The 14,921-nt window shown below is 45.4% G+C and overlaps 2 protein-coding genes and 1 long non-coding RNA gene across 5 annotated transcripts in view; 2 read left to right on the top strand and 1 right to left on the bottom strand.

Annotated features, from left to right (window-relative positions):
• TXNRD1 (thioredoxin reductase 1) overlaps positions 1–14,921 on the top strand; it is a 116,928-nt gene that overhangs the window by 51,852 nt on the left and 50,155 nt on the right. For 2 of the 3 annotated variants that reach the window (XM_082739075.1, XM_082739076.1), the window contains one exon: positions 2,996–3,105. In XM_082739075.1, coding sequence (XP_082595201.1) covers positions 2,996–3,105 — 110 coding nt within the window. Of the gene's footprint in view, positions 1–687; positions 1,713–2,995; positions 3,106–14,921 lie in introns of those variants that run through there. The other variant, XM_082739077.1, reaches the window with a different exon arrangement.
• LOC309868918 lies at positions 682–2,988 on the bottom strand. The gene is made up of 2 exons (XR_014313865.1): positions 2,491–2,988; positions 682–1,865 (listed from the first exon to the last, which is right to left on the bottom strand). It is a non-coding gene; the product is annotated as an uncharacterized lncRNA (long non-coding RNA).
• On the top strand, positions 10,348–14,405 carry EID3 (EP300 interacting inhibitor of differentiation 3). The gene has a single exon (XM_082739092.1). The coding sequence runs from the start codon at positions 12,836–12,838 to the stop codon at positions 13,934–13,936; it is 1,101 nt and encodes a 366-aa protein (XP_082595218.1). The 5' UTR covers positions 10,348–12,835; the 3' UTR covers positions 13,937–14,405.

Here is a 14,921-nt window from a genome sequence, read left to right as displayed (position 1 = left end):
ACGCTGTTATAAGATGCGAACTATGGCAACTCTGACCTATAAGAGGCTCATAGAAATCAATCCTTATCACTTGCTTTCAGTATATTATTTCCAGTTAAGTGATTTTACAGTCCCTCTCTATCTTGAGACATACCTTTGAAGGAAGCTGTAGTTTCTATATATTTTAGGAACGAGGAGTTTATGACCCTGGTTCATAGGTCATTACCTGTGCAAATTAAATGAGTTAAGGCATATAAAAATGGTTAACAGAGCTGGGCCCAGCAGCCAGGAGGAAATGTTTTCCACCCTGGAGTCCTCGCTTTCTTGCCCTCTCATTGTTCATCCTTTGCTTCTTAAATCTCGTTGTTTCCTGAACACCTGTTCTAGACCCATACTCTGTTCAAAGGACCCCAGAGGAGGTGAGGCATGCACTTTGGGGTATACAATCAACCTGCAAGGAGAGTGACCATTGCGGTATGCTCTGTGTGTGTGTGTTTGCACAAGTGCATGTGTGTTCAGAAGCTGACAGGCATTATACGAAACCTCTAACCTGGGCTTATGAATGGACCCACAGGTGTGAACTGTGGTTCACCTGCCACTTCAGAGAAGGCAAGGCTGCCCTGAAGCCTTAAGAAGCCAACAGTCCTTTCACCCCCGCCTGCTTCCCTGGGCCGGCACCCAGACAAAGAAGTGGGAGAGACATTCATGCACTCATTTATTTACTCAGCAAATATTCGCAGCTACCTACTGATGCAAGGTGCTGAGTAAGAGTCTGAGTAAGAGCAGGAAGTGTGAGGGAGCGAGGCTCACTCGGGCGGCGGCAGGTGGTTTGGCAGGGCTGGAATCAAAGACAGTTTTCCCTAAAACAAACATAACAAACCCAAACCTGAGTGGCTTAAGGAGGAAGGAGGTTAAGGGGAAGTCCTGTGTTGGTGAGAATTTGTCACTTTTCGGGATTACCCAGCATGAGTTAGGTGTTTCTTTTGAAAGCCTGATAATTTCCTTTAGAGAATCGCCAGACTGACTAATCCATTACCTTGGGGCAGTGGGTCCCCAACTTTGCTGTTCACTAGAATCACCCAGGGAGTTTAAAAAAACAAAACCAAAAAAAACCCCCCAAAACTTCAGATGCCTTGGTCGCACCCAATACCCATTACCGCAGAATGCCTGGGAGTGGGAACGAAGGCGTCAGGATCTTTAATAAAGAGCCTCTCGTGATTACAGGGGGCGGCCAAGTTCCGGAGTCCCTGCCTCAGGGCAGAGTCCAGTTTTGTTCGCTAAAACCCTCGGCTTTGGGTTCTGGTTCCAAACATTCCTCGCATTGTTTTTGCTCCTTCCTCGGGTTGGGGGCGCTCCGAGCAGGAAGAGGATGTGGTGTGTCACCCAATTAGGAGGTCCCACTTCGCTAAGCCCGTCGGCGTAGTCGGCAGCGCCGCACGGGAGTGGATTTCTGCTTTGTCATTCTGACTCTGGCGACCGGCCCGCCCGTTCCGAGCAGGGCGTGGCCTGCGGGGGCCGCGGGGATCCCGCCGCCCTTGCCCCTCGCTCCGCCGCAGTCCGCGGCGCCTGGGAGCCGCCGGCGCGCACAGCCTGCTGCCCGGAGCTCGGGTCCACGCCAGCGGTGGGTTCGCGGACAGCCGGCGGAGCTCCGAGCCTCTGGGCTGTGAGGCCGCGGACCGGGGCCGCCGCCGGCCGCGTGCGCTTCGGGTCGCGGAAAGCGGAGCTGTTTTGAGGTGTGTTTGAGTCCGGGTGAAGCTCTTCCAAGGCGGCGAGCTTCTTGGCCGCGTTCGCGGTTGCGCGTGCGTCGGTGGGACCGGCCGGCCCCGGTCCGCCGCGGTCGGCCCCGCTCGGCCCCGCTCGGCTGGTGGCTTCCTTCCGCTAGCTCTCTGTGGAGACCGGGTGCAGAAATGGGAGAAAAAAAAAAAAAATGAGTGTGTGTGTCGTTCGCTACTGCGCGACTGTGGGAACGCGGATGATAATGTGACGAGGAGACGGACAGATCCTCGACAGCGCTAAGGGAGGAGAGCGATTTAAAGAGGTCTCTTAGGAAATTTCCCCATTGCATCCCCGGAAATCCTGAGCTGGCAAATCGTCCCAGTTTCCAGTTGGGGAAACCGAGGCTCGGAACCACGTGACTTGCCCCAGCCTCCGCGCGGGGACCGCAGCGAGGGGACCCCGCGCGTGTTTCGCTCGGATCGGGCAGTACCGGGTGGCGGGGAACGGGGCGCACGGCCCCTTGTGGACTTTCTGGCCGCTTGAACTCGGGAGAAAAGGCCCCGCTGGGACCTCCTTCCGAAGAGCAGCCGCGGGGGTGAAGCGCGGGTGGGTGCAAAGGCCCGGAGGAGCGCTCGCTGCCATTACTGTTGTCAGACAGCCGCCCTCGGGAGAGTTGGTGTGATTTCTGGCTCATGAATGGGCCCGAGGATGTTCGAGTAACTGGAGTCTATTTTTAATTCCATCACTGACTCACTGCTTACCTGAGTTCACCCGTTTGTAAAATTGGGCCATTACCTGCCGGTCTGTCAAGCAGGGTGTTGCTCTGGCTTCAAGCTTCTGAAATGAAAGCGCTCTAAGAGCGCCGGCTGTTCCTAATTTTGCCTCGTGGTTTCAAATTTCAAAGAAACCTGGGAAGTCGGCTTCTGGCGTCCTGTGTGGAGGCAGAGTTCAAAGGCAGCTTACAGGGGGAGGCGTCTGCTGGGAGCGGGGATGCCGGCGCGCGCGGGGGGCTGAGCCGCGTTCGCAGCGCCTGCTCCCGCGAGGCGGCCGGCATTCCAGCGCGGCGGCCCCCCGGCCCCCCCGCGTCGGGAGCCGGCTCCGGGCGCTGCGGCCAGCGCGCAGGTGTGCGGGAGCCGGGCGCGAGCGCGGGGACGGCGTGCGGGCGGGGGGCGGGGGGCGGCGCGCGGGAGCCCCGGGCCGCGTGGTTGGGCACACGGAAGCCCCGCCCCTGCCGCGCACTTCCCGCGGCGGCCGGGCCGGCGGGGCTGACCCCGCGCCCCTCTTTGCTTTTGTGCGGCAGACGACGCCAGCGGCCTGGAGAGCGCGCTCTCGGAGCTGACCTCGGAAGCCGAAGTGCCCGTGGTGTTCGTGAAGCGGCGGAAGATAGGCGGTCATGGTCCAACCCTGAAGGTAGGTGGGGGGCACTAACGTTCTTTACCCGCCGGCGCTGGGAGGGAGCCCGTGGAGCCGGCTGCACTCGCGGTCCTGCCCTCAAGGCCGCGGTGGCTGCGGACGGACCTCCGCACGGAGCATGTCCTGGAAAACGACCAAGAAGCCCCCAGGGGCCAGCTCACGATCGAGGGGTGGAAATGGATGAGTCGGCGGGTAGATTCAGAACTGGGGAGGCTTGGGTGGGAATGTGGAACTTTTCATCTGTTAAAACACGCGTTCAGAAAGTTGGTTTTCCTCCTATTTCGCCTTCCTTTGCCCCTCCTGGTCAATCTAGGTAACTCAGAAATTGCCAGCAGCAGTGTAAACTGCCGAAAGTGAGTTGTTTGACGTATTGAGAAAAGGGTATCAGGAAATGCCGATCTTCGTCCATCCCTATCATCTTCCTCTTTAATGCTCTGGGAGGGAAACCCAGAAGCCCCAGGCTCTGGGGAGCGCAACCTGCAAGCTTCTGGAGTGAGTTCATTTCCCTTCAGGTATCTCTTTTCTAGCCCAGAGTTAACAGTTGGGTGGAGGGAAAGGAGAAAAAGAAATCTTTCCTTTGGCTCGTGGCAAGCATGATGGCACTCCTTCCTTAGGACCATGCACTGCGGCGTCGGGTGGATGGGTCTGGGTATGGTAGGGGCAAAATGCTTGGAGGCGGGGTGCGTGTTTAGGAGGATACCCAACATAGACCAGGTGTGGCTGGCTTCCAGGTTAGAAAGCCTCTAATCTCATCACTTTGATGCATTTGCTGTAATGTTCGCTGATTATCTTTTTGTCCTAGTCTGTATTCATGTAATTTTTAAGAAATGGAACTCATACTTAAACATTGCCTTCTTAGAAGTAAACCTGAGGCCTTTGTTAAATGTAAAAATCTACTTACATATGTTCACATTGAGGAAGAATATTAATTAATTTGCATTTTTATTTGCGATTTTTCTTCTAAGGGAATCTTATTACCATTTTGAAGTGGACTAGGAAATGCAGATAGACTTCAGAAACAAAATAGCAATTTAATGTGAAATAATTAACGGATAAAAAGGCTTTTAGTTTGATTTAAAGAGTATTGTATTAGTCAGACCTTGAGTTTGCAAGTCAGATGAGACAAAGGTCTATTAATACTACTTTCTGTCTGATTGTTCTGTTTTCTCTACCTGTGTCATAAATTTGCACTTACAAAGTTATGTGTGCATTTGACCTTTATATAAATTCTACGAATGGTTCTGGTTTTAGCATCAGTGGGAGTAAGAAGAATCAGTTTTTAGAAGTTTTGAATCCACTTTATTGGTATGGTCTGATGTTTTCAATCCATATGATGGTTAATTTCAGACATTTAGTGGGGTGCAGTGCCAGGATTGAAAATATACCACCAAGTCATAATTAAAATTTAAAAAATAATTTCGCACATCTCTTTTAAGTAAGCTTACCATTCTACTTTGTATCCTTTTTTTGTTGTTGTTTTCTAATGAGTTGTAAGGCATGGAAAAAGAGACACAAGGAAGTAAGGATGGATTTTTTTTTTTTAAAGATTTTATTTATTTATTTATTTGACAGAAATCACAAGTAGATGGAGAGGCAGGCAGAGAGAGAGAGAGGGAAGCAGGCTCTCTGCTTAGCAGTCCCTCTGCTTAGCAGTCCCGATGTGGGACTCCATCCCAGGACCCTGAGATCATGACCTGAGCTGAAGGCAGCGGCTTAACCCACTGAGCCACCCAGGCGCCCAGTAAGGACGGATTTTTAAATATTTGTGGATTTCCAGCCAACTGTTGCCCAAATTTGGGGCTAAATGGTGGGTTTTGAAAAATCTCTAGGGCATGTTGGATTTGAGTGGAGAAAGGCATTTATTTAGTGGAGAATTAAGTGTTTATAGGATTAGTGTTACAATCCTAAAGTCCACACCAAAAGAAAAGGTTCAGATTTTATACTTAAATGCAAGATAAAAAAGGGAGAAGGGGCTCCTTAAAATACATGCTTTTCCTTTCTCCTCTTGTTTGTTCCTTTGTCTCCCTTTCCCTTCAGTAAACACAGTAGTAGCCGCAGCAGTAGTAGGAGCAGCAGCAAAACCTACCTTGCTTTAAGGAAGCGTCTTTTAAAAAAACTAGTGTATGGGCCACCTGCGCAGAATCCCCTGGAGTGCTTGTTAAATGTACATGCCTGGGCTTTACCTGAGGTCTTAAGTAAACCTTAAGGGCTAGGATCTGCGTTTTAATTTATTTTAAGCAAGTTCCCTCAGGTAATTCTTAGGATAAATATCACATTTGAGATTACTTTCATGTATCAGGTAGTTTGGTCAAGATTGGTTGCTAAATAATTAGAATTGGGAAAATTGAGAGGAAAAGGGAAGAGAATGGAAGAGTATGTATTGACATTACTGAGTGCAGGACATAATTAAGACTAGCAGTTTGAGATAATAGTCTTGGGAGATAAGACTACAACCAGCAACAGGGGACTTAATTTCTTCAGGTTAATAGTAGGACAGATGCCAGGTAGAAAGCAGTGCCTGACTGGCATCCAGGTGAATTCTGGACAGTTGTGGGTGGAGCTCGGGTGTGATCCTGTTGCTGTTCAGGCTCCAGCCCCACAATCGGTTGTTGTGGCCGTGTGGGTAGACATTTAAACAAAGGCAGGTCGTCTCCTTTCAGCCTGACTTCTACAGTTACCAGAAACCGGACGCTTCACCGAATAAACACTGGGAAATTGGTGGTAATTTAATAACTCTTCAGCCATCCCCTTTCTTTCTTAATGCTCTACCAAAATTGGCAGAGAACTTTGTGTCTTTTGATTCTTCCTCCCGACATAATCCTTCAGGGGAGATTAGGGGTCTTCTTGCTCTGGCAGAGAAGGTGGCCTGAGGAGGATGGGAGGGCTGCTTTGAAGACGGGGGATGTGGACAGGTTCGCTGACATAAGAAGGTAAGCGTAAAATAAGGACAAGTAAATTTCTTTGGGGCTGATTTATCTAGCAAAATTTTTAGTAGTTGTGAATCCGTGTTGAGACCCCATGCCTCGTCCTCCCACTTGAACTCAGGGACAACACAAACCTCCTTTTTGCTCTTCATCTGTTCTTTCCCTATTCTTTCCCTATTCTTTTCCCTATTCTTTCTTTCCCTATTCTTTCCCTGGCTTCAGATTGCCCCTGGGCTCTCCTGTCTATTCACTTGCCAGGGCTTGACTGTTTTCCGCACATGCCCGCGGTCTTTATTAACTTTTGCCAGGCTCTTCCAGGTCCTCAGTTCCTCTTGCCTAAACTGCTTCAGCAGTCTCTCTAACAAGCCTCCCACTTTTGATCTCCTGCTCCTTCCAGCCCATGTGGACTGGATCTTTGAGGCATCTTCTGGTTGTTCCTTCCCTGCCCCCAGATCTGCGTGCAGGGTGTAGGGCACACCCTTGAGCTAAGTATTCTGTTTTCTCCAGGGCCTGGCGCCCACCTGCTTTTCTGGTTATTTCTTCCTCTGCTTCCTTACCTACTGGAAGTGGAACCACCCTTGCAGCTAGAGTTCCTGAAATTTCCTACCTTTGTTCAATTCTTTATTCCAGTTTCTGATTTATCTTCTTGCTCAAACTGACTTTTCCAATGGCCTACCTGTGTCACAGTACAAGACCCGATGTGTCCATTCTTAACCACAAATTCTTATCTCTGGAAAAGAGGGAATCCTGCCAATTGTAATTTTTTGGATTACGTATCAGAAGTGAAGAGTTAGCTTTATTCTTTGTGTCTGAGATCCCATGTCTCTTTTGGAGTTCAGCAAATACTTAAATGAGCATGCCTATTAATGACAGTAACTACCATTTATTGAATGTCTACTGTACATTAGACTAAATGCTGTAACACCTAGGTGATTAAATTTTCACAGTAGCCCTGTGCAGAAAGGGGTGTTACCTAGTTTTACAAGTGAGAAAATGGAGGCCTTGGGAATGTAAGGAACATGCCTAGATTACACAGCTACTTAAATGGCAGCACCAGGAATGGAATCCAGGACTGTCTGTGAAGTTCATGGTGTTGTACTCATACTTGCCAGCACTTGACTTTGTGTTACAGCTATTGGCATGCATGCCTGATCTCCCCAGTGTGATTGTGTATTCATGATTCAGGCCTGAGCCCATGCAGATCTTGGTATTTCTAACATAGCTCTGGCAAATAGCATTCATTAGTTACATGCTTGCTGAGAGGAACTGCATTCCTCTGTGCCTACTAAATTGTGTGTTCCTTTAGGACAAAAATGATTTATTTTTGTATCTTGTGTGTGTGTTTTAACATCTAGTTTGCATTAAGTATTTGTTGAATGAATGGATGATGGTAGGGCCAGAGGAAACTCAACTCCAAGTGAGGTATTTAGCTACAGGATGTCTGATTTTGTGAATGTCTCTATCTGAGGCCAGCCCCTAAGATATTCTGGAGAGATTCTAGGCAGCATATAAACAGTTCCGAATTTCAAGGAGCTGTATGACAGCAGCTTTGTCTGCCTTCGTTGTCGAATGCAAGTGTGTCCGGGTCAGTTGAGAAGGAAGTAACATTACATTTATTTAACTACTATTTATTGAGTACCTGTGTTCTCAGCTTTGGGCTAGGCACTATCTTTGCTCTTTGTAGCACAAATCTGCAGGGCCAGTGTATATATTTAAGGTTTATTTGTCAACAAATGTTTGTATATGATTTTTTATAAAGAATGACAACCACTCTTGTGTGGCAGAAAAGACATTCAATAGACTCATGTGACAAAGGAGGAAACTCAAACTCTGAAGAAAATAAGTGGAAACTAATACAGCACTAGTTTTGATCTGAGCCTAGGCCTCCAGAGTGAGTTCCTGCAAGGCTACTGCCTTAAAAACCACATAGCCAGTGCCGCCTTCCCCATAGTCTATCAAAATGATGCTCCTGGTCATTGCTGATTTCTGAGGTGTGTCCTAAAAGAGTTGGTAATTGCTCTTGTAATTGAAAGGTTCTATTCTCAACCCACACCCTTGTTTATGTTAGTTCTTGAGACTTGGTAAGTCGGCCAGCACTGGGTTTTCTGCTGTCGGTGAAGTGTTTGGCCACAAAGCAAGCGTGGCGGCTTTATGTACTCTAAAGGATTTAAACGCTCAAGTCCGCATTATTTTGTGGGACTTGACAGTCATCTTTTACTTCACTAGCAGTAAAGCCATGTTATTTGGATAGAACAGTTATTTGAAGCCTCTTTTGGATACTGTGTTGCTGTTGTTTTTAAAGAATCTGCTGAAATCGAAGGAAATCACTCAATGAGAATAACTTCAGACTCTTAATAGACCCTGCTTCAGATTACGTAGCACAGAGTTTTATCTCTTTAAAATACTATATACACTTCCATTAGCTGAAACCTTAGTAGATGTTTAAATTGCATTATATGGCAATTTTTTCCCCACCGGTATTAGTTGTAGTTGGGTATATTCCTGTATTCCTCCTTACAGATAGATGGATATGGAATAGGGAGTAAAATATTTTTCTGTCCTAAGAGTGAGGTTACTGATTTGTATACTTTTTTGTTTGGTTTCTAATGTTTATTAATAAATATTTGCTATCTTTGGGATGGTTTAGATTTACTGAGTATTCAGTAATTGAAAATATTATCTGATCTGTCACGCAATTCTCCTTCAATACTTACAGTAGCTTTATGGTGGGTAAGTAGTAGTATTCCCACATTACAGATGAGGAAACTGGAGGTTGAGCAGTTAAGCGACCCACCTAAGAGAACCTAAAAACTAATAATAGGTCAAGATTAGAACCCAGGTTTGCCTCCTTCCCCTGTCCATGGTTATTTAAAAAAATGTGTATCTGCCTTGATCCTGGCAAAGTTTACCTTAAATATTAAAACACCAACCAAAGCAAAACCATATACACTCAAGCATAACCTTAAAGGAAATTCAGATGAAAGAGAAAACATACCTAACATCCTGCTAATCTGACAACTCAGACTAGCACTTTTATCAGTGAGACTCTTTTCAGCTAAGTATTAAATAGATACCCTGGCAGGATGAGGGGAGAGAAAACTGCTGTGAAAGAAGGAACAGAAAAGTTCAGGGAGGAAGCTCATAGCAGAATAAGCATATCTGCTTGAGTGTTGGACCCAAACCTGATTGGCCCCGGTTTTGGCCCAGAGGTTTCTTCTGTGCCCGTTTGTTACAGATTAATCCTATGGTTAAAACTCCACGGACCCAGAAGCGCCTGGGTGGCTCAGTGGGTTAAAGCCTCTGCCTTCGGCTCAGGTCATGATCTCAGGGTCCTGGGATTGAGCCCCACTTCGGGCTCTCTGCTCAGTAGGGAGCCTGCTTCCCCTTCTCTCTGCCTGCCTCACTGCCTACTTGTGATCTCTGTCAAATAAATAAATAAAATCTTAAAAAAACCCAGGGACCCTAGGTAAGTTCTTTTTTTTTGTTTGGCTGCAGAGAGGCTTTTAACCTGTGACATCCATCTCATGTTCATGTTGTGCACTGGGGGTTGTGGGAGAGAGCCTAGGAGCTGGGAATGAATGAGTCTGAACTTGGAGCAAAGGGGACGGAAAATATAAAAAACTGAAGAAAAGAAGAAAGGAAATGTAGGGCCATGTTGAGCTCTTGACAGCAACTCCTGAAACAGGAAAAGGGGAGGAGAAGAGCTGAGTTATCTTGGAGGCCAAGCTGTGTGTCGTGGTTGCCTGAACTAGCCTTACTGAATGGGGATGGTAGACTTTAGTGATGTCTTTGAAGAGCTAGTGCACTTTTGCTCTCTGTTAACAATCCAAAGAGAAGTTTACCAGTATAACTGAAATTATTTATTGCTGTTCCTTCTTTTTAAGGTACATTTACATAATTATTACGAGTAATTGGACTTCAGGGTAGAAAATTGCTATTTAGTGATTTCAGGATTCATGAGTGTAGAAATCCCATTTTTTTAAATGATTAAGGAAAATCATTAGACTTGAGATTTTTAGTTTATAGCAACATTAAAACCTTGTGCTCTAAATGCAGAATTAAAAAGGCAGAATATTATGCAAGTATGACTTTTTGAGGGTGAGCTAAGTTACATGTTACCAAGGTTCTTAGGGACAGGGATCTAGCTAGTATAGAATGAATGAATTTGGCACTGGAAATACTACTTAATAATATGATGCCTGCCTTGATGTGTTCTGTTGCTCCGAGCAAGTTGTGTGGGTTGTTATCTCCTGAGAAATCCCTGTAAATGGTATTATTAATACTTTATAAGCAGGTTGGGAGAATTCATTTATTTTTCTAAACCATTTTGAAATTCTTGGATGAAAGCCTCTGTATAGAGCAAATTGGTATCTGCCTGTTTTCCCTCCTCTGAGACAGGAGAAAATAGGTACCTTAGGGTGGGAAGGTTGGTTTATTTTTTGGAATTCTTTTATAAATTGCTTTTACTGAATTTGAAAAGGATATCAGAAGCTCCTCAAGAATATGGTGAACTATAAAAGGAAATGTTTTTGTTTTTGGAACTTGGAATTAGCTGGGTGTTTTCATCTAAGATTTAAAACATACTTAAATGGTTTGTAAATGGTCAAACTTGGGGAGGAAAATATGGATGGTCCTGTGGTGATCCTGGGGGGCGCACTTTTGTTTTTCTTTCCTCTTGCTTCTTTATTTCAGAGAAGAGTTAAGGTTGACTTTCTGAAAAGCATTAAACTTTTATTTTCAGTGTGTTGGATCTATTTTTTTCCCACTAATCTGTGAAATCAGTTTTGTGCCAAATAGCTTGCAGTAGGTGCTGGAACAAAGTTTCTCATGTATATTCATTTATATATTGCAGTGTGTGTACTCAAATGTATCCTTGTGAAAACAGCTTTGCTTTGAAGATTTAAGGCCAGATTCTTGATTCAGAGAGGTTCAGTCTGATAGAGCAGAATAATATATATGCATGAATAGCCATAAGGCCTGGTGTTCTTGGAAAATAAATGTTTTTTTCCTCTGAATTTTACCTCTATTTAAAATTATGATGGGGGCCCCTGGGTTGGCTCAGTCATATGAGCTTCCAGCTCTTGATTTGGGCTCAGGTTGTGATCTCAGGCTTGTGGGATGGAGCCCTGCATGGGGCTCAGTGTGGAGTCTGGTTGTCCCTCTCCCTCTGCTTCTCTCTCTCTCTCTCTCAAATAAATAATCTTTTTCTTTTTTTTTTTAAGATTTTATTTATTTATTTGACAGATAGAGATCACAAGTAGGCAGAAAGGCAGGCAGAGAGAGAGGAGGAAGCAGGCTTCCCGCTGAGCAGGGAGCCGGATGTGGGGCTAGATCCCAGGACCCTGGGATCATGACCTGAGCAGAAGGCAGGGGCTTTAACCCACTGAGCCACCCAGGTGCCCCTCAAATAAATAAATAATTTTAAAAAACAAAAAAGAAAAGAAAAGAAAAATTGTGGTAGTTGAAGAATAATATAAAAAGTTTAGAGAAATTGAATACTAGGTTGTGCTGTTCATGCATTTGTAAGAAACTTTCTGCTACAGACAAGGAAAAATGAACCAGTTTAGATTCATAAGAAGCAATATAGAGCTAATTTACTTCCTGGTGCCTTGAAACCCAGGTTGACAGGTACAGTGTGGTGTTCTGGCTGTGGTGTCCTCTGCCCTATTAAAGGGGCACCTGTTGAAGTGAAAAGTTTGTGGGTTGAGAGTGCATTTTTTTTGTTTTCTTTAAAAACAAAATGTATTCCTTATTGTTACATATACTTTGCTGCTTATGAGACTGATGAGGTAAGCCCTTTGTTCCAACTGTACTGAATTTCCAGTGAACTAGTGGATGAATTTTCCAATGTAGTCACTTGATTCACAGCATTTGCTTTCATATCTTTATATCAGATTGCTTTTAAAATCTTTGTAGCTTTAATCACCTTTCAGGGTTCAGATTTATCTCCATTGGGAGATTGTGGCCTTTACCCTTTGGCAGGTTTCCTGATAAACTGCTCTTTTGCAGAGGCTGAACCCACTTTATCCTTCCACTCTTGGGTGGTGGAGAACCTAGGTCACTTGGGTAATGCCGGAGGGTCCCCCACCTTTGCCTTGGGCTGGCTCAGACGCTCACTTGCCGGGCGTCTGCCACCTCTCTTGACTGGAAGGGGTCTGGCTTTTGAGGGCCCGGAAGGTATTTATTTACTAATGTGCATTTGCGTAATGAAGAATGTATTCCAGACAGCACCTTGCAACTGAGTGCTGAGAATTCAGCTTATTTGTGGTGGACGTTCTGCAACTCCTGATTTTTGGCTTAATAGGCAGTTTATAGCATAGCCAGACTTAGTTTTCAAAAAGACAGAACCCCAGAGACCCTACCTTTAAATCAGAGTAAGAACGAAAAACCTAATTGACCTAACTGCATTATGTGACAGCAAATGGTTTAAAGTGCAGAACATATAGCCTCCCGCCTCCCCCCATAGAGTTTTTGCATTTCTTTGAAAGCTAGAGAACATTGTCAGTAATTGCTAAAATAATGGCTAACGCTTGAGCAGGTATTATTCCAGCGTGGAGAGGGGGGCCCATTATTGCGCGTGTTCTGTGCGCCACAGCGAGCTGGTTGCCAACGCACTGGGTCTGGGCTCCGCGGGGCGGGGCCGCTGGGAGGCGGAGCGAGCTGGGGCGGGGCCTCCGGGCCGTCGCCAGTGCGCATGGGCGGACATCCTCCGCTCCGATAGACCCCCTTCAGTTTCCGCTGTTGTAGGAAAAACGTTGTGAAGGCCGTTAGCAGAGTGTCCCCTGAGAGCGCCGGTCGCGGAAATGTCTGATGAGAAAGGTTCCCTCGGGGGAGGTGTAGAGAAAGGAGAGGAGCCAGTGGGGACCATCGCCGCCGCTAGTGCGTACTCTGTGAAGCAGGCGGATGATGGGGAGGAGCCGATGAAGGTGGGAGTGGCGCTGGGGGCTGACGACCTCAGCTATGGGGAGGCCAGCATAGACCCCAGCCTCCTAGGGCTTGGGGGGGACGAGGAGAAATGCCGGAAAATCCGCAAGAAGTACCGGCAGCTCATCTATAACGTCCAGCAGAACCGTGATGACCTAGTGAACACCGTGAGCGACTCGTTAACCTTGGCGCTGGAAGAAGCCGATGTCCTGTTTGATGGAGTGAGCCGAACAAGAGAAGCCGCTCTCGATGCCCAGTTTCTTGTTCTGGCTTCTGATTTGGGTAAAGAAAAAGCAAAGCAACTAAATTGCGATATGAGCTTTTTTAACCAAGTAGCGTTTTGTGACTTTCTGTTTATATTTGTGGGTCTAAACTGGATGGAAGAGGAACATGAGGAATTGAGTGGCTTTGATGATAATATAGTTCTTTCCTTCTGGGACACAGTACAGAAGGAGGCGTCGTCCTGGATTTTGCAAGCTGAGACATTCCACTTTATTTTTGGTTCATTCAAGTCCAAACCTGCACCAAGGCCCCGACTTGAACACCTCAAAAAAGCTCTCAAAATGGAAGAAAATGGGGATATGCCTACAAAGCTGAGGAAGTTGGACCTGAGTAATAATCAAGAAACAACAGAAAAAGAAGTAGAAAGAATCTTGGGATTGTTGCAAACTTACTTTCAGAAGTATCCTGATACTCCTGTGTCCTATTTTGAGTTTGTGATTGATCCAAACTCTTTTTCTCGTACTGTGGAGAATATATTTTATGTTTCTTTCATTATAAGGGATGGTTTTGCGAGACTAAGGCTTGACCAAGACAGGCTGCCAATATTAGAGCCAATTAATATTAACCAAGTGGGTGAGGGAAATGATCCCTGTTCTCATGGCAGGAAACAAGGAGTTATATCTTTGAGTTTACAGGACTGGAAAAATATTGTGGCAACTTTTGAAATTTCAGAGGCTATGATCACAAACTCCTACTAGGGATTTTTGTTCTTCATGTAGGATGCAGTTTGTGGCTTTTCTAAAGTATCTCAAAATGGAGAGTAAAATCAAGCAGAAGCACATAACTATTTCATGTAAAGTGAGAAAGTATTTTCAGAAATGCCAGAAATTGTTTTACTGTGCAGTGTATTTTTTTTTTTTGGTAGTTTATAATGTTGTCATGATCTTCTGTTATTAAAAAAATTATTCACTGGCATGTTTGTGGGAAGATTTTTTTTAAATGCCCTTTAAGACTTTATCAATAAAAATTAGTTCTGGAATTCATAAGAGGCATTTGATAGTTTACCAAAAAATCAATTTTATGATGCTATTTGATACTGCATTGCTTCCTCTGTTAGAGGGAACTTGATGGGGCACCTGACAAGGTTGGGGGAAGAGTGGGGGAAAAAAGTAGGCAAAAAGACTATCCGTAGGGCAGTGAATAAACAATGATAATACTGTAAAAAAATCTCGATGTCATGCTTCATTTCAAGGAGGACTCAGTTAAGATTAATGAGTGAGATCCATAAGCTAAATAATTTCTCCTGTGATTTGTCTTATCTACTGTAGAGACATTCTACTTTTGTTAGGTGAGGCGTCAATTAAGTGCATGCTGAAAGGTGAGTAGGGATTGGTCAAAGATAGAAGAAAGGTATTCTAGGCAGGGGAATACGGAGGTCAAATACATGGAATTGTGAGAAATTATGGCACCAGAGATTCATGAGTTGTTTCTTTTTGATTTTAAACTATTCCATTTGAAGGGCACCGGGGTGGCTCAGTGGGTTGAGCCTCTGCCTTTGGCTCAGGTCATGATCCCAGAGTCCTGGAATCGAGCCCCACATCGGGCTCTCTGCTCGGTGGGGAGCCTGCTTCCCCTTCTCTCTTTGCCTCCTGCTCTGCCTACTTGTGATCTCTCTTTCTGTCAAATAAATAATAAAATCTTAAAAAAAAAAAAAACAACTATTCCATTTGAATGCTAACCTGG

The sequence above is a fragment of the Mustela nivalis genome (genome assembly GCF_964662115.1).
Source record: "Mustela nivalis genome assembly, chromosome: 7".
Taxonomy (NCBI): Eukaryota; Metazoa; Chordata; class Mammalia; order Carnivora; family Mustelidae; genus Mustela; species Mustela nivalis.
Note: the sequence above shows the minus strand (reverse complement) of the source record. Positions and strands in the feature narration are given on the sequence as shown.

Coding starts and splice junctions, on each gene's coding strand:
- EID3 (XM_082739092.1), top strand. CDS start 12,836: ATGTCTGATGAGAAAGGTTCCCTCGGGGGAGGTGTAGAGAAAGGAGAG.